Source organism: Synchiropus splendidus, chromosome 12 (assembly GCF_027744825.2).
Source record: "Synchiropus splendidus isolate RoL2022-P1 chromosome 12, RoL_Sspl_1.0, whole genome shotgun sequence".
Lineage (NCBI taxonomy): Eukaryota > Metazoa > Chordata > Actinopteri > Syngnathiformes > Callionymidae > Synchiropus > Synchiropus splendidus.
In genome coordinates this window covers 21,090,670-21,110,365 of record NC_071345.1, presented here as the reverse complement: position 1 = coordinate 21,110,365, position 19,696 = coordinate 21,090,670, and the positions used below count along the sequence as shown (strand labels likewise).

General features: G+C 40.5%; 1 protein-coding gene across 2 annotated transcripts in view; it reads right to left on the bottom strand.

Annotated features, from left to right (window-relative positions):
- Positions 1 to 19,696, bottom strand: part of ascc3 (activating signal cointegrator 1 complex subunit 3) — an 82,074-nt gene that overhangs the window by 16,030 nt on the left and 46,348 nt on the right. For both annotated transcript variants that reach the window (XM_053880155.1, XM_053880156.1), the window contains 19 exons: positions 17,903 to 18,094; positions 17,185 to 17,409; positions 16,788 to 16,907; positions 15,236 to 15,400; positions 14,367 to 14,453; positions 12,596 to 12,772; positions 11,805 to 12,030; positions 11,514 to 11,668; positions 9,310 to 9,408; positions 8,330 to 8,498; positions 7,793 to 8,013; positions 6,217 to 6,302; positions 5,832 to 5,998; positions 5,444 to 5,589; positions 3,685 to 3,805; positions 2,870 to 3,012; positions 2,135 to 2,272; positions 1,928 to 2,048; positions 885 to 1,017 (listed from right to left, as the gene is read on the bottom strand). In XM_053880155.1, coding sequence (XP_053736130.1) covers positions 885 to 1,017; positions 1,928 to 2,048; positions 2,135 to 2,272; positions 2,870 to 3,012; positions 3,685 to 3,805; positions 5,444 to 5,589; positions 5,832 to 5,998; positions 6,217 to 6,302; positions 7,793 to 8,013; positions 8,330 to 8,498; positions 9,310 to 9,408; positions 11,514 to 11,668; positions 11,805 to 12,030; positions 12,596 to 12,772; positions 14,367 to 14,453; positions 15,236 to 15,400; positions 16,788 to 16,907; positions 17,185 to 17,409; positions 17,903 to 18,094 — 2,891 coding nt within the window. The remainder of the gene's footprint in view (positions 1 to 884; positions 1,018 to 1,927; positions 2,049 to 2,134; positions 2,273 to 2,869; positions 3,013 to 3,684; positions 3,806 to 5,443; positions 5,590 to 5,831; positions 5,999 to 6,216; positions 6,303 to 7,792; positions 8,014 to 8,329; positions 8,499 to 9,309; positions 9,409 to 11,513; positions 11,669 to 11,804; positions 12,031 to 12,595; positions 12,773 to 14,366; positions 14,454 to 15,235; positions 15,401 to 16,787; positions 16,908 to 17,184; positions 17,410 to 17,902; positions 18,095 to 19,696) is intronic.

Sequence of the window (19,696 nt, the reverse complement as noted above, 5' to 3'; positions counted from 1 at the left end):
GCTTAGCCCAACGATGGAAGAGAAATGTGGTTAATGGCCAGCATGTAAGCCCTGTAGCTCAACTGTAAACGGAATGGGTGATGTGCGCAAGCCTCAGCAATGCAACCAAGTCAACAAACTTTTTCTCTGATGCGACGACCACTTAGTAATATAATATACAATTAAGAAATGTGACTGTGCATGTAATTTCGTCGGTCCTTGTCGATGTCTGCGGTGAATTCCTAACAAACCTGATCCCAGCTGTGTTGTCACTTGTGACCACACTGTTCTGCAGTTTTGCAGATTTGTCAAACATTAGACAGGTTTCTTTAATCTCTCTCTCTAAGATCCGAGGACTTGATTTGCCGGGTTATGGACACATTACCTCCATGTTGCACGGTAGCTAAGTTCGTCAGAGCTCACGGTGATGATCTGAAGCACGACTCAGTACAGATTCTCCTAAATGTTTCATTTTATCCAAACCTACAGAAGGAAGCGTGTTGATGATGATGGCTCGATGGGGACGGCATTAAACCATCATGGTGGAGCACTGATTCCGGATCATTAGTTGATGAATTAGTTGATAAATTAGTTGATCAGTCAGCACAGTCACAATTTACCAGTTTGAAATGGCTCCTTGCTAACTATCAGCTTTGCTTTTTCTTCCTCCAATGACAATTCAAATGGAAGGACTAAAGGGCTCAGGGCGCCACCCTTTGTCAAGAAGAAGTCATTACAGTAGTTAATCTCTCCCTGCCATGACACCTTAATCAAGCTATTTCCTTCGTCAAGCTACTCACTGCATGCAACCCTGGTCTGTGATATGGACATTGTTACAGTACAGTATAGGGAGCACTAAAGACACATTCTATCATTCCAGGTTCAACATAACATTTTTGTTTTACCTCGATTCAACAGGAAAAGGCTCATACAGAAACTTCTTATAGAAGTCCTTCTTGATGTCATGGACCAGAATGACAGCTTTGCCCTGGTTATCAAACTGAGGGCGGCCTGCACGCCCCATCATCTGCAGAACATCTACACACACAACATAATATTAGAGAGAGCAACATGCATGCTTACATTTAATGAAGTGAGCAAAAAAATAGGGACTGAAAGGTGATTTCTGTAAATCTGGAGGGGAAACATGGAGAGAAAACTGTGTTGGCATCAACAATGCATTTGGGTCATGTTGGGATGATGATCAACATGAAATGCAAGCGATTTTGTATTTAATTCCTTGTTTGTGACATGGGTTGTTATGTATGAAATCTGACCCATGTTCCCAGCTCAGTGTTTATTTTGGAGACCATCTTGAGCTTCTTGAGACTGTTATATGTAATACAAATAGTTTCAGCTTTCAGCTATCAATCATTTATCACAGTTTTAGTCAGACATGATATATACGTCATATCAGCTGATTTGTCATTGCATCGTTTGATATTTCTGCCAAAGTTAAATTAAAATGAGTTTTATTCTGCTAATTACAAACAGTCCTTGTTTGCAGAGAATAACATTTTCAGTGACTTTCCGACTTTATTTATCATGAAATTTCCTTTTCGATTAATTGCCTGAGCAGTGGTGTCAGACCTCAGCAACACTGGTCGAGCATTAACCACCACTCAAAAGCATTTTGTAGATGCTAATAATACATGTGATGAGATGTTCTTTAAACTTTTACTCAAGTATAAAGGCTCAAGTTTTTGTCTGTTTATTTATACTTTTAGTAAAGATAGATTGAACAGCACTTCATACACCTCCAGTGTCTTGTGATTTCGCCTACTGCCTTGGGAGATCAGATTACTTAATGGTTAACCAACTGTGTGTGTTTATTTGTCCTGCAGAGCCACATGACATTCATAGGTACACAGATTGGTCTAGTTTTCAATATTTGAAAAGGAAATCTTGTCACAAAAATAAAAGTGGAAAGACAGAAACATTGAGCTACCTGTAATTGGGTAGTCCACGTATCTCCTGGATTTGCCATTGAAATATTCAGTGCCCTTGACAACCACCAAGTGAGCAGGGAAGTTCACCCCCCAAGCCAGAGTACTTGTAGCAATCAAGACCTACAAAATTCAATATATAAGATGCACATGATGTTTGTTGTGTGGTAACACTGCTCACACAGCGCACAGTGGAACCTAATTCACACCTGGATCTTGCAGTTCACAAAAAGTTCTTCCACTGTCTTCCTGTCTCGATCATGCAGTCCAGCATGATGCATACCAATGCCAAAGGCCAGCGTGAGCTTGAGATTGGAGTCTCTCACAGTTGCAATGATGTCCTCGATCTGCAAACAAAGCACACGTGCCGGAAACTCAGATGAGGGAAAGAATGTGAACGCTCTCAAAGCTATCAGTCTGTTTTCTACACATATTTTATTCAATGTGATGCATGTAGATATGTTTGATAGAGGGAGCCAAAATTAAGACAGAGTTTGAAACACAAACTCACCTAATGCAAATCGGTATTCTCGCTAATATGCATATTGGTATTCTTGCTATAAAATCAGTGCTATACTGACTCTGGTGGAGATAAAACAACTAAATAAACTGCTCTCCAACATAGACAGTCTGTGTCAGCCAATTTACCACTCACCAGAACATAGACAACTTAATGGCGGTTCATACTGTACATCTCCACCTTCACTCAAAGTGAGAAAGTAAAGCAAGGTAGAATTACGTTGTGCTCCTATGGTCATAACTACTTCTGTCAAGCAACATTATGCCGTTGACAGGTTTCAAAATGAGGAGACGTGCAAGTGAGAAAATGGGACCTATAATCAAACCTTGTGAAAAACCAAACACAGTTCATGTAGAGGAAAGGAAACTATGTTTACAGAACAATATCAATCTGTGAGTGTCCAGTTGCAAGCGTGTGATCTTGCCTCTCTCTCGTCCTGGTGAAGCCACTGTTTGGGATTGTCTTCAGTGGCCAGGTAAGCAATGAGGTCGAGTGCAGTAAGTCGAGTTTGCCGTCGTGATGAAACGAAGATTAGAACCGGCTTAGCTGGAGAATGGCTGCGGATTGCTGTGGAAAAATGCACTACAGTTTTCACATTGCTAAAAACAACTTGAAACCCTATTCAAATCAATACCCACTTTAACTACACTGATAATCACTCTTTCAAGTTCAAGAGTGAGACTTGAAAGGAGATCAGATATCATATGAGAGGTAAAGGCCCCAACATTCCCTGCAACCCCAAACAGGACTAAGCGGTGGTTAACTGCATGTATGTAATCTATGTATAACAAAGGTTAATTTCAAAGCATAGAAATGTGAATGACAGATTAAAATAACAGAAAATATACTTTAATCATCCATTTCCTTCAGGCCCAGACATTAAAGTCTAAAAGACAAAAAATAACTATTAATAATAAGTTTCTCATTTATCTTTTGCAGTCAGCATTATGACTAACTATATAAAGTGAAACTCAACAAATCCACAGCCATTCTTTCTGCTGGCTTCAGTCAGAGCTTGACTGTGACATAATCTTGTTTGCAAGAGCATTGTAGTTTGAAACTCCATATCACACAAAACCTAAGGTAACTTTTGCTGCCAGTCAAAATCCTGAGTGCTGCATGTTTGGTAGGAACCAAAACCTGCACCACAGCAGCCCCTTTGTCAATCAGTTTGAGACCCATGATCTAGAATATCTGAAATTTTGAAAGAATGACGATGCAGAGGCAGGAAGGCTGTACCTTGAAAGGTGGGTTTGTTCATGGTGGCCATTCGGGGGCAGTAATGTTGACCAGGAAAACCATGGATGTGAACTTCAAGTGGTACAGGGCGAACAGAGGGTCGGAAGTTAAACAAACCAACCTGAGGGTAGAAGACAAAAGGGAGAGATTACATATCGCAGGTGGCAACAAGGCACTCAGGCAAAGATAAGAGCACACATTTTGAGTTTGACTGTGGTTAATCGAGCCATTGTTAATAATTTCTGAGTCCTAGAAGAAGCTGTTAAAACACCAGCTCAACAAAAAGGGGGCTGATTGTGTCTTTTTTTAATCATGTACTGACAGAGTAGAGCAGACCTGGGCAAACTACGGCCTGCGGGCCACATCCGGCTGTTGATGAAGATAAATACAGAAATCTGGCTGATGAAGAGCGTGCAAGGGATTCTGATGCATTGCTTGCAATACTGCAAACACAACAAGGACATTTTACCAAACTTCACACCGCCAGAGAAGCAGCTGTCAGGACAAGTTTTGTCATTTTTCATGAAGGGGTTTTCTGAGTTTATTAGAGACTTTATTAAGGACTGTTTATTGGACTCTGCTGCGCTGACGTGCCCACAGAAATAGGACGCATTTGAGAGCGTTTCACTCTTCGGACACACTGTAACAAGGTGGATTGTGGACATTGTGGGAAACTTAATGCTTCAGCTGAAGAACAGAGCATCCGACTTTGACTGGCTTTTTATCTGGCTTTGGATGAGAGCTGCGATGTACGTGACACCGCCCAGGATAACTGCAGATTTCAAATCACGGAGGATTTGGCAGCAATGCAGTCAATGAAAGGGACAACCACTGGTAATGACTTGTTCTTAGAGGTTAATGCATTCTACGACATGTTAGGACTGAAATGGGACAAGCTTTCAGGTGTGACAACAGATGGTTGTCCAAATCTAACGGCGAAAAATGTTGGACTTTTAAAGAGAATGCAGGACAAAATGACAGAAATTAATCCTGTGCAGAAATTGACATTTTTGCATTCAGGAAGTGTTGTGTTAAAATGGAACAATGTTGATGATGCTGTAACTAAAACAGTTAACTTCATCAGAGCGAAACAAACAACATAAGCTATCACTGCACTGTTAGGTGGCCCAGCCTTGGCAAGGTACTGAAAAGTGTCTGGGACCTGATAGACAAGATTCAGGATTTCTGTGTTAAGAAAGGTCATGACGTCCCAAAACTTTCAGATAAAGACTGGGTGGCAGAACTCAGATTCGCTGTGAATGTGACTGCACTAATGGATGAACTACATATCAAACTGCAGTGCAACGGCCTTGTGCATGTGATGCACAGTGCATTGAAGGCTTTCATGAGAAAATAGCAGTTACACAACTACATGGACAAGCTTTTGTGACATCACGACTATTGATGTAGTGGGAATGAGGGCTAGTGGCAAAAGGAATCTGTGAAATAGAGAATTTTATTTAGCCATCATATTTGCTATTTTTAAAAGCAGGTGACATTTGATCATGCTGCCTGTAATATTTTAATAAAGTCAAATAATGACTGGTAACTTCTCATAAATTCAAGGCTTCAACTGTTTGTTGTTGTGTTGCAAAAAAGTATCCACCACATATATCCATTTTTACGTAAAAGTATGCAAAGTAAGATAAAGATGATGCAACAAGATAATTGGAAAAACTAAAAGAGAGTGCAATAATGCACGCATTATATAGGATAAGTTGACCACGAATCAGAGTGAATACACTGCTTATAGTCTGACCTGTCCAATTTCCAACCAGTCGGCGAGGTCTCGAGCATTGGCCAAGGCAGTGGACAAACCTACGACACGGACACTCTTGGAAGTGTGGGAAGAGATGAAGTTAGTCCTAGAGACTATCACCTCGAGTACAGGTCCCCTGTCCTCCCCTAGAATGACACAAACAACATTATAACCACACATTTGCAATATGATTTAAAGTATTTTTTGTTGAACAAAATTGTATGAACATCTTTTATAGTGTCTGTAAAGTCAATAGTTATGGTTGGATTTAAGTGGCCTTGAGTTTTATCAAGAGTGTGAAAAAATTAAGTAAATGTTTAAGGAAATGAGAGAATGGCAACTGGAAATAATTTGATAGCCACTAAGCCACAAATTTGGCAAAACTGACCAAGGAGGTGGATCTCATCGATGATCAGGATTGCCACTTTCTGCACATAACTTCGGTTCTGCCAATTTCTGCTAACACCGTCCCATTTCTCTGGGGTGGTCACAATGAGGTCAGCCTGCATTATCGCCCGCATGTCCGGGGTCACGTCACCGGTCAGCTCCACCACTCTAAAGACAATCAAGATTTCAGATACTTCAAAACTCATGAAACTTTCATGAAACCTGCATTTGAAAAGGGACTTTTTCAAAATAAGATCCCAGTCTCACATTAGTCAACAGCACTCCTCTATGGCAGAGGTCAGAAATTGAAGCACATTTTTAGCTCTGAGTATCAGTTAAAACCAAAGCAGACATGATACATTTCAACATTACAGGGTCTGACTCACTTTTTTCCGAGTCCCTCTTCAATTCTGACCTTCCAATCTTCAATTCTCTCTCTGACAAGGGCTTTCAGAGGAGCAATGTACACCACCTGTATTTCAGCAAAATACATATTTTTGTTGGAAAGAAGTCAGAATTGTTGAATTAAAATATGCCATTGAATTTGATTTTAAAAAATACAGGAAAAAAATATGTACAGCTACATTGAAATTTTATTGCCCATAAAGATCTGAGCATGCGTTAAACTATACTGTAAGAAGAAGAATTCATTCAGAATCAGCAACTAATCTCAGATCGACTGATGCAATATCTCATGTCCAGTGACTGAGAAACACAGGAGATATTTATAAAAATTTAAGTCTTTCCAGGAAGAGCACATATAATTTTCAAAAAGCAAATACCGTAATTTTCAGACTACAAAATGCAACATTTTTCATGCGGTCTGAACCTTGTGGCTTATACAATATATAATACATGGATTTTTATAGGCTAAAGAGCTTCATGCTGCCAAAACACTGTTACTAGTTAAGATGCGATCCTCATGCATTTTTAAGCAACATTGACCTTTCCATGGTGCAGACAGCACCACTGGACCCGCGGTTTATAGACCGGTGCAGTTTACGTATGAACAACATCTATTTTCTTTCTTAAATTTAGTGGGTAAAGCTAGTGAGCTCTATAGTCCGGTATTTATGGTACACTGAGACAAACTGAGGACCTACTCCATCCTGGCTGTGCCAAGAATGTCTGTCCTTAAAAGTTCTGAGCAGAACGAGAAGCTAAGTAGAGTTAGGGCAGAGCCGAGAAATGAAACATTCGGGATGCACAGGAATGAAAATCCTTGGTGAACTGAGGTCAAGGAAGCCGAGGACGAAGACCGAAACACTGAAAGACCTACAGCAATATAGAATAGAATAAAATAGAATGTAGGCTGTACACCAGCATGTAGAAACAAACAGCTCTAAAAAAAATTCAAGGCATAAGGTCTGCTGCAGATGCATAACAGGAGCTGGTCTCTGTAATTAGTTGGTCAAAGGGGAGAAGAAGAGAGATAATTATCTTCATTATGACCCACTGTTATGACGTGACACCAAGACCCGCTTTTGCATAATCAAATCATTATATCACAACCGACTAACAGTAACACAGAACTGACAAGATCCTATTATGGCCGTGTTGATTTGGTTGTCTTTCATGCAAAAAATGAAAATGCATGTTTTTGGCGGCCAAATTTTCAGTGAATCCATAGGCAAAATAGCAGCAATACAGACTACATTCTGACACAGGTCAGCGCAGGTAGTAGAGAAACTTCCATCACAAACTCAGCTGGGGTGGACTGGTGTGTTGTTAGGTTATGTGACTAAGTAATTGTAACCACCAATATGATCCCATGTGGAATCAATATCTTAGACATTTAAACATCAGGTACTAAGCGGCTGGAAAAATTTGAAAATTTGTGAAGCTCGAAACTTTTTCCTACTGACCGCTGGGACAAGCTCCAGCACTCCCCGCAACCCTGAACAGGATTAAGTGGTGGTTAACTGACAAAGTATATATTACTAACAACAAACGACATCTCACCTTGGATGTTGGATAGTGGTTAAAGACTCGGAACATGGCAATCTCTGCTGCTATGGTTTTCCCTGAGCCCGTGGGTGCTCCCAGTAGAACGCTGGCATCAGTGTGATACAGTGTGTGAAAGATCTGGGTCTGGATGGGGTTGAAGTGAGTGAACTTGTACAGACTCTCGTACTCTTGGTTCTGCAATGCTGTTACTGGCAGCGGCTGCAGGTCCAGCAGTTCTGAGAAGGGAGATAAACATGGGATTAGGGATTTTGTCTCGTCTATAATAATTAAACATTATCCTCAATGTTTTTTTTCAATGTTTGATATAGCGTATGCAAAGATAATTTAGTTCACAAGATCGCCAATAAAACAATATGAATCTAATTTATACAATGCTATATTTAATGATACATTTTAACTATAACATTCATGTTAATTCTTAACAATAGTTCAAAAGATCCAAAATGAGGTTCTGTGCAGTTTCATTTTCCTAATAGAATAACATCACAAACTTTTAGAAATTAGTTTTCATGTCAAAACAAAAATGTGCACCTGTGTGTGGTGGGTGTCTCTCAGGTAGGATCAGATTTTGAAAGTTGATGATGCAGATGGCTTCAGCACCTAGCCAGCGGTCAGACACAGCCTTAATGTAGTACTGAGAAGGCAGCGGCTCAAAGATGGGGATGGTGAACACAATGTGCTGCGCTTCACCTGTAACTACCTGCACACATATGTACAGTATGTTGAAACATGCTTCAGTGCAAGCTCATCTTGAAGACACTTCTAGATTTCTTCATCTTGAGGGGACAGTACCTGAAATGTCTCTAAAAACTAAAATCTCTGTAACATGACATTAACAGTCAAGTCTGATCCAGTGGTGTAAATATTTATGATCTCCCTGGGAATCTTCCTAAGAAAACATTGAATATTTGCAGTTGCAATGAACACAATATGGGTTAAAAATGCTCTCACAACGGGGTTTTTTATACAAGACTTCCATTCCAAAGTTGCCCTTCACCCTTCATCTCTATGCTATACAGTAGGTGTATTGTTTGCACCACAATATCATCACCCAAAGGAGATCGATTTGATGCCAAAGAGCTAGATTCTCTGCAGCCATTTTGCTGATGGAACTACGCATTCCAACCTTGTGCAGCTCCACAATCTTGAACTTTTTACAGCTCTTTGGTGTTATTCAGGGTGCTTTCTAATTTTACAATTTTATAGAGAAGGTTTTTTTCTCCGCTACAATATCAAAAATCCTGGTAGAAACCTTGATGTATGCACTCAACAACTTACAATTACTACAACTGATCATGTTCTTGTCTCACTCAAAAAAAGGCATGGTGTGAAATTACACAAACAATGAAAACATTTTTTGTGAATTGACTGCTTGTGTAAAGTGGAATAGATAACCATAAATGTTTGAGGTCAAACATGCAAGTTCAGAAGCAGATTATATATTTTGCTACAGCACATTTATAACTTAATTCGATAACATCTTCCATCATTCACGGTGGCTGCACACCAACCTGTTTCTTCTGCAGCAGTAGGTACTCAGAGTGGTAGATGTGATCATTGATGGGATCCTCCACCCACAACCACCAGGGCTCGCCCACTGAGCCATGGACCTGAGTAGTCGTAAAGGAGGCAGATCACAATTCAAAATTACAAAAGACCTGCAAATGTCACTTTGTTATTACTGAATGTATTATTCATTATCCTGGCAGTGAGGTCACACCCAGCAGTCACGAACACATTTTTCAAAGCATTTTAATGACTTCATGAAACTTCCATCAAAGGATTTGGTAGTGGTACCTACCGCACATGAATCATGTATTACACAAGACAATATGATGAAACTTTTGCCAAACTTGGGTCGAACGACAGATGAATCGTGACTGGCTGACATTCACCGTGTCAGACTCGCAGTTCACTGGAGCACATATTTTGCTAGAAATTGAAAAATATGGGACAGTTCCCACTCCTATTTCCTATGGTGCCAGACTCGGGAGGAGGCGACCACATTGTTGCCGTGTAAACGAACACTACATACATAAAACAGTGGTTAACTGGTTAAATGGCACTTAAGGGCATGGTCATCAGTGTCAATTTCATCAGGCGATACCAGACTAAATATGTTCGTCAGCGGCCCTTTTTCCCATGACGAAGACAAGACCAAGACGAGATGGCACCAACGTTATAATGCTGATGAAAACTGTGAGAATCAGTGTTATATTTGACAAATAAAAAGAGACAAAAATGTTTTGCCAAAAACAAATAAAAACTAGTTTTCATATACCACACAAGACGATAAGCTAACGCGTTTATCCTCCAATTGCGTGCCCTTTTGCTGTACCCCTGTGGCTTCAAATAAAACTGCGTGCAGGAGAATTACCGCAAAAGCTGGAGACAGGACTGCCATTTCAGGGTTTCGGCGAGATGGAAACAATCATGGTGCAGCGCCGCACCTTAAATCCCTTCTAGTTAACGATCCCTAAATTAAAGATGTAATCTCAATTGATGGAACGTATTAAAATGAAGCGGAAATGTTGAAAAAAGCAGAAAACATTTAATGCATTTTCAGCAGGCATTTGACGGAAAAATTCCAAAGGAAAAATAACGAAATGACGTCCACAGCTCGCGGAAATCTGTTTCCTTAGTAGTTCTATAAATATGTGTGTAGCCCCCTAATGCGCTTCGCTATTGGTCAATCCACATCGAGGCACTGGCCAGGCCTGAGACTTCGATTGATTGGCTCTCCGACCAAGTAGGCACCAGCCACTACCTGTTGCAACCATATCTTCCGATGCTCAGTAGTGATGGGCAATGCCAAACTTTGATACGATTCTGATTACTTCTTGTAGTTGCTGGTGTTGCCGCAGCGCTTCTTCGTCTTTTCACGCCAGTCAATCACGGCTCTACTCAATTAACTGCTTACACACGCACAACTCGCAGCGTGACTTAGACGAGGTCATTATCCTGTGGGCACATACATGTTGCATAAGAATATATGGTAGTGTACAGTGAAGAATCTGCTTAACCCAGCTGCTCCTGGAGATAGGAAAGAACGTCAGAGAGAGAGCAACTACCTGGCGTGAGACCCTTAGATTCACACCGGTTCACAAAGATGGACCACCTAGTGGCTGGAGCAGGAGTGCACTGCACCACTGAAACAACTGTATCCAACAATCCCATGCCAAGCAATTTCAACCTTAGAACATCGAAACTTTGGGAGGAAGTCCCAAGGACCCGCTTAACACACTCTTGGATCAGCACACATGTGCTCGGATTGTCCATGAAGATCCCACCTGGTCTGGACAGGTCCAGAACCACCTTGTGCCCGGACTGTCCGGCACCAGTGTCACGACCGAGAGTTTCCACACTGAGAGTGACCGACTGGGATCACACTGGGATCACTGGGACCATACCCAGAGCTCCCAGGTGTGCACGAAAAAAAATGGTCGTCACATGCACACCATGACTTGAACTGCATGTGTTTTAAAACACGTTCCACAACCCATAAGTAAAATTAAGGGTTTCTGCAGAATAGCGGAAACACAGCACATCCTATTTGCCCATGCTACACTCAGAAGTTAAAGAAAGTTTTGAATCCAAGTAAGCATTTCAAGCAAGATAATCTGACAATGCAAGCAGATGGATATTGTTCTGTCAAACTTAACAATGATTTGCGCAGTAATTATAGCCCTCACCACCTCTCCACTTTAACAATTACCTGGTCATTCCAGCGAAACTCTGGTGTAACAACCAGACGAACACGTAAGACGGTGCGTGTGATTGGCTGGATGCTGGCCTCCATGGAGATAAATGGAATCTGGTGAACACACTGTTTAACCGACAGCCCAACATTGACATGGTGCAGCATATGTCCTGGAGGCAGAACCAAATGACAATGAAAGTTGTTGAGGACATTTAATTCATCAAATCTTTGAAGATTTAACACAAAACAACTGGCTTGGGGCACAAAGTGAAAATGAAAATTATAATTTACTAAATAGATAATTACCAATCTCATCTTTTCTCATTTCCTTCAGTTTGTCCACTGTCATCTTCTTTTCCTCCAAACGGTTCAGCACAATGTGGCTCAGGTTCGGGAACTGTCGAAGAGGGTGGGCAAAACTCCACAACCGCTTGTCTACCACCTTACAGAGGGTGAGCAGCCTGCATGTCATAGCAGGCCATCGCTTCCTCAGAGCAATCTCAAAAAGAGCGCGGAGAATCCGAGCAGCATTCTGCAAAATGGATATATGGGGAGGAGACGTTACAACAGCTGGACACTGTTGAGTGTCCACTCAAAGCAGCAGACAAAAAGACCTTAGACAGGACTTCACTTTTCAACATCAATCTCTAACCACGTGGTCCTCAGATTCCTCAAATCAGTTACCACCGAGCACCTTCATGAGACACATTCGGGCCACTCCTGCGATAACCTTAAAACAGCTGGTTATGAATTACCACAAATCTGCAGAGAGGATGTTACTCAATGCTGCTACCTCAACAATCAGGCAGTCAGATCCTCTACAATTAAGAAGTTGGAGTAGTATGGTCACTTCCAGCACAGTGTAAATAAATCAGTGTACCAGGTGTACAGAGAGACCACACAGATGATGACACAGGTGTCAGCTCGAGCCATTGGCATGGAAATCTTCAATGGACACATATTTCACCAGAATGCAAGACAACCGTTCATTTATAGTGAGGTGAATCCTGTAAACACGTTAGCATGTTTCAGAGGAGTGGAACAAACATCCTATTATATTTCATACAACCCGTTTACTGCTACAAACCATTACCAACCTGCGCCACGTATGAGAGATCAGATATGAGTGAGAAGCTGTCCACCTCCCCTCGACCAATGTATGTTTGGAGCAGAATGTTGACTTTGCCGTAGCCGTTCTCCACACCTCCTGCCACAGGCAGCTTGCAGTAGTTACAGAGCAGGTCTTCCAGCTCCTCGATTTCTTCATCTCGAATCTGACAACATGGATATGAATGTTTTTTTCGAGATGCTACAGAGCAAAAGAATATGGATTTCTAGTGCTTGCAACTAACTTACCAGTAAGATGTGCTAAAATGAAGACTACTAGTCACAATAAAAATCAAAGAAAGCAATAACAAAAACAGAATCATCCGACCTATTGGTAATAATAAAATAAATAATGTGATTTTTATCTATCAAATTTAAGGATGACAATTTGGTAGGAAAATATTGTGCAGTAGGCATGTGAGTGTGCTGCGCAGCCGCATAAGACAAAATTTGGCAATCATGCAGGAAGGCTCTATGCAGAAAATCCGGACAAGTCACACCACCACTTCAGTGGTGCAAGAGTGTGCCCTGATCATCGTTTGGTCTGGTGGTGACTGAGCAGGTGCAGCTCAAAAGCAGTCAAAGATGATTTGGACCGTCTTGCTTGCCCTTTATTTGATTACTTGGTACTCTGCGGTGTCTTGTTAAGCACAGCCGTCTCTGCTGTCATGGTGATGCTACAGTGTAAAGTGTATTTCAGTGTATTTCTGTGCAAGTCTGTACACAGAGTAGAACTTTGAAATTTTACCAGATCCACTTTGCTTTCCAACTACTGACTCCCTGCCAGAGTGATCCATTGTAGTCAATGTATGCATCAATTTGTCTTTTTTTCATTATAATCTATAGGCCTGGCTTACAGGGAAGAAGTGTTTATACGCTGTCTTTATCAGATTTCTTTTGGTCACACCATAGAATGATTTATTGCTAGTGTTTATTGAACAAATCTCCCAAAATAAAATGCATGCTGAATTGCAATGAAACCTGGTGCCTGAAGTAAAATGTTGTCATTGTGGAGCTGTTGACTGTTGAACAGCTGAAGTGGAAATGCAGTCATCCAAACGTGAACCTTTTGTTCACATTATTAGCCTATCTACCGTGGCTAAGGAGACGTGTGCAAAAAGGGGTCTGTCTGCTTTAATGCACTTCAGCTTTTAAAAAGGTTTTAAAAATTTAAAAAATAAATAGAAAAAATGTCTTTATAGCAAAGGGTAGCGGAATATTTGAAAATGTGAGACTATTCAGCAAACATTTACTTTCTTTGAAAAACCTGTCTATAATTTTATTCAGGTGAGGGAAGGAGCTTCCAGAGCTCAGTCCCACACACTAAACAAGTAAGTAAGTAAGCAGCTCTGCAGTGCAGGTCTCTCTACAGTGTGAGGAACCCTTTATTTACATTCTTATTTTATTGAAATCCGTCAATCCCTTTTTGAGCATTCACATTCACACACAGATGGTCAGCCTGTTTTCACTTCTCAAAAGTTATGTGACCAAAAGGCTAATGGTAGTGAACAGCCACAATAATGAAGGGGTGTTCATAAAGTCTCTTTACCATGTAACAAATATAGCACAAAACCAGGAATAAATGAGTGATCACATTCTAAACAAATGTTAAAGCTACAGTCAAATAAATACTGCAATTAGTAATTAATTCAAATTATGCACTTCTACTTGTTCTGAATGAGAGGCCTGTTGGTTAAATGAGTGGATCATTTTAAATTAAAACAGGTAACTAATTTGACAGAAAGAACTTCACAAACTTACTTTCAACTGTTCAAATTCCTCTGCCTTGCAGACAATGCTAAGGATGTCCGCTTCTGTGCGCTGAGAGTTGAAAAGCTCATTGAAAGTCTATGAGAAGAGCAAAAGGTGAGCCATAATTATTAAAAAAGGCAGAAGACCAGCACGGAAAACAGTCACACTAACTTAATGCAATAGATGACTCCAAAGAGATGGGTCTTCAATACTTTTTCTTAAAAAAAAAAACAAAAACAAATGACAATTAAGCATTCTCTGCCCCTTGTCCAAAAAACACTAGAACACTAAAATTAAACTCATGCTGACATATTCATGTGTCCATATTCTCCTGCCTGAACTACTGTAACTCTCATGCATCCAGCTGGTTCACAATACAGCAGCGAGGCTTATGACAGTGACTCCAGCATTGGCGACTGTGCTTTGTGCTGTGTCTGTCCACTTTAGAATCCACTTTAAGATTTTATTAAGTTTTTAAGCTTGTCTTGACGTGGCCTTGACGACGTCGTGGACATGCTGTCCGGAGGGTCTTTCAGTCAAAGCTCTTTGACCCCAGATCTGTCTGCCAGAGGAGATCAGAAGCTCAACATGTACTTCCACCTTTAAAATTCTCTTAAAAACTCTTATGTGTAGGCTTGCATTCATGAAATATCTTATAAACTTCAGTTTTGCTGAGACATTAACCAACCGCTTTCATATCGCTGTGCATGTTCATATGGGAGCAAGTATAGACACTCTATTCTTGGCATGTCATTGTCTAAATCCACCGAGTTGACAGTGTTCTGACAAGTGCTATATAAAGAAAGCACACCCATTCTTCTAGGGAAAAAAGACCACACATTAAATTGATTATTCACAAAAGAATTTCCCTACATTACCTCGATAGTGTTGTATCTAATATAGAAGTGGCTGGAAGTTCTTCCCAAGTCAGTTGAGGCAAAGTAGCCGGTGCGCTCCTCAAAGCGGATCATTCTTGCCTTGTCCAGCTTCCTACCCGACTCCAGGACCAGCTCCCTTCGATAGAGCGCCATAGATGGATCCATCTGTTGCATTTCACATGAATGTTATTGCAGAACAAGAATGTGGAATGAATATGAATATATATATATATATATATATATATATATATATATATATATATATATATATATTAGATGATCATTCTATTGATTGAAAATTAAAAATGTGTTTGTATTGTATAATGACCATAAATAAACAAACATTATATACAACCACTGCCGGTAAACAGCACTTTGGAAAAAGTCACGATTGGAATATTGCCACATATTAGAATTCTCAGGACTTAAGCAGCAGAAAAGTCACAACATTGCCTAAATATTTTTAAAGCAGATATTTATGTACATAAAGACTGCAAAAATATGCTGTAAAAACATCTTTTCATGTAGTTTTCTCCACAAATAACTTGAAATTCTCATTTTGAAATCCACTACAAAAACAGCAGTTTAGACATAGACAAGTATTTCCTGCAGATCAGATCCACATTAATAATTTTCTAAAATAATATATAAATGAAAAAACATTTCTTCCACACTGCTCTTGAGACAAAACGACAGACAAAATGTATATTTAAGCTCCAGTTGTAGCCAGGTTGGATACAAAAACTACAGTAAATAGAATTAATGTGAATGAGAGGCAGAAATGGGAAACCGTATTACATGACCAAAACAGTAGAGATTGGCTGATGAGTCTTCATGAAACAGTGTCCTCATTTTCAGAGATCAGTATGTGGCGCCTTCTGTTTAAAAATTACGTGAGGTTTCAGCAAAGACACCATCTGGAGGGCTCTCAAAATAAGGACACTACTTTACTTTAAGTCATTGATCAAATTCAACTTCTGATATATTGTGTCATGTTATGGCTCTGATTCTTAAGTACAGATATAAACCGCAAGGGCAGTCTGTAATCTGTAATGAGACTCATTCAGTTCTTCGGATCTTTGCTTCCATGTAAATGCCGACAATACACTCCTGGTTTTCAGGATATCCTGAACAAATAGTTTGACAAGAAATGAACAAGAAAATACATATTCATAAAAAAATAATAAATTCAACTTTGCTACACAAAAGAATTTCAAAAATATAATGTAGTATAATGCAGTTCATCACATTTGTAGATGTACCACAATGTTGAAATAAAACACAGAGCTCTTCTTAAAAAGCACACAAATGCACTGAATAGATAAGTCCTAATGGATCATTAAAAAAAATAAATAAATAAATAAATATAACACTGTCAAGTACATTATTCCACAACCTGTTAGGGCATGGGGGTGACTAGGTATGACTTAGGTCTTCACAACAAGAAGCATACATGTTCTAATCCAAAAATAAAAAAAAAGGTATGTTGACAAAAAGCATTAAAGAACAATGATCCTAAACCCCTTTTGACTAAGCAATATCAGTAACTGACCTGGTACACCTTTTGGTTGATTCCGTACGCAAGAGGGTTGGCTCTCATGCGAACGTAGAGGTAAGTATAACTGAGCCACTTGACTGCCTCATCCACATTAGTGACTGTTCCAAGGGCAATCTGTAACGAGAATCATTCAGTTGATTTCTGCTTCCATCTAGAGGGCATTTGCTGATACTACACTCCAAGTTTGCAGGAGCTGCTGAACAAAATACTGGACAAAAGCAAAAAGCGAACAAGAAAATGCTAATTAATTTATATAAATATATACATATATACAAAAATATATGCTTAACAAAATCATGCATCAGTAAAACTGGCTTACTCCATCTATAAAGTCTTTCCCACCACAACTGTCACATCAGTTCAACCCACATGCATTCAAGTTTACACTGACCTCAGCATTGAGGTTGTCAGCCAGGCTGTCTAGGAACTGGCTCTCTATGGGGTTCTGCTGGGTCAATAGAGTCAAGTAGTGACTCAACTTGTCATGGGTAGTGATAATGGTGCCTTCACCAAATTTATCAAACTGTGGACGACCGGCACGGCCAAAGATCTGCATCACATCCAGGATCCCGAGATCCACCAAAGCTCCACGCTTGGCGTCATATATTTGTGTGCCCTGGAAACAACAGAATGTCCAGCTCAGAAAGAAAGGTGGTAGCTTGGCCACAGGAAGAGAGAAACATTCAATATGAGATACATGAGAGGAAGGGAATGAACTCTTGATTGTTTCATTTTATTGCACCATCCTGAACACTCTTGAACACTGGAGAAAACCATTTTTCGTTTAGTAATTTTTGCAGTTAAAGGTCATTATTGCTATGAAAAATATAACCTTTTAAATCCTTGAATATTGACAGAACAGAGATTTGCAATAAAAAATTAGCTTACTAAAAGTATGCACCTAAATTTGCCAATGTGTAGATATAAGCGATGGGTAAATATCATATAGACAACATTGATACAGTATTGGCTTGGATTAATCAGGTGCATGGCTTGCAAGCAGAACCCAGTGATGTTGATTCACTGATGATTAGCCCCTCACTACACATGAAAACTGTTTCACAGATCATACTGTACATTTGACATTGCTGGGAACTGTGAGTAAACACCTTGATGATCACAGCATGAGCAGGCAGGTTGACTCCCCAAGCCAGTGTGGCGGTGCACACCAGAACTTTCAGATAGCCTTTGGAAAACATGTTCTCCATCAGGTTTCTATCTGAGCGCAGCATCCCAGCATGGTGGATGCCAAAACCTTCTGGAAACATCTCTCTCATTTGTTTGTTTCTGGAGCGATGAATCTGAAAAAATAAAAGACTCAAATTATCTTCATCAAAAGTAGAGCATTCAAAGAGTTAATTGTAAAAATACACCACATTCCAAATCCAAGTACCATAACATTTTAAATTGGGAAGAGTAGTTTAAACATCCCCTAATGGGGACCGCTGATGAGACAGTGGCCATAGATTACTAATGCATCCTTTTCTGGTATGCAGTTCAATCGATGATCTGTCTTCCACAACAACTGTAGGTCAATCACACAAAAACACGTGCAAAGATTTAGTATGCTTGTCTTCGCTCTTCAGTGTAAAACCGAGTGATGGTGTTCTTTATTTATCTATCTGAGGAACATTGAACAGGAACAAACTAGAAATCAACACTACAAGACAATTACAATTAGATTTTGGGTGTTGTCCAGGGATAATTGTTCTAATTTTGTCAAGCACCAATGCACTCTTACTTGCGCAAACATTTCAACCAGCAGAAGCAGTTGTCCACTAGTGAACTCAGTATATACTGCTATCAATGCAGGATACGTCGTCATGTGTCTGCTGCCCAGTCAGGTGAAACTGTTATTAGCAAACAGTTGTTTCCAGTTTGCAAAAAGGGATAAAAGTCAAGAATCAAATGAAGAAAAAAGCAACCATTACATCAACTAAAATAATATTGCAGGGCATGTGTTCACAGAGCAATTTTGTGAATCACTGATACAATGATAATCAGAATCAGAATCAGCTTCATTGCCAAGGTCTGTGAGGATCCCACCTGCCAACTAGGAAAGTGCTTTGGATTATAGTGCAATAATGAACAAAACATAATAATAATAATAATATTAGTAGAAGTCACACATTTGTCTATCTGACGGCCGAGGGGAAGAAGCTGTTCTTGTGACGGGAGGTTTTGGTCTGGATTGACCGCAGCCTTCTGCCAGTGGGAAGAGAAACAAACAGTCCATGACCAGGGTGCGGCAGTTTGCAACCTATCACCTTCTCAATAGAACAATGCACAATGCGCTGCAGTCTTCCCTTGTCCCTGGAGGTGGCACTGCTGTACCACACAGTGATAGAGGAGGTGAGGATGGACATGACGATGGCCATGTAGACCTCCAGCAGCAACTTCGTCCGCAGTCCTTAGCTGCCACAAGAAGATCATTCTCTGCTGAGCCTTCTTGATGAGGGACCTAATGGTCGGCTCCCATTTGAGGTCCTTGGGAATGGTGGTTCCCAGGAAGCAGAAGGAGTCCACAATGCAAATGGACGATTCAGCCATTACGAGGAGGACTGGAGGAACTGTGACTCTCCTGAAGTCCATGATCACCTCCACTGTCTTTTGGGTGTTCAGCTCCAGGTTGTTGTGGCTGCACCAGGACATTAGCCGCTCCACCTTCCTCCTGAAAGCCAACTCATCTCCATCTGAGATGAGCCCAATGATGGTGGTGTCATCCGCAAACCTGACCAGCTTCACAGACTGGTGGCTGGAGTTGCAGCATTTGGTGTACAGGGAGAAGAACACAACACAGCCTTGAGGAGACAGTTGTCCCCAGCCGCACACCCTGACTCCGGCTGGTCAGGAAGTCTGTAATGCACCTGTAGAGGGAGTCAGGCACGTTGACCTGACAAAGC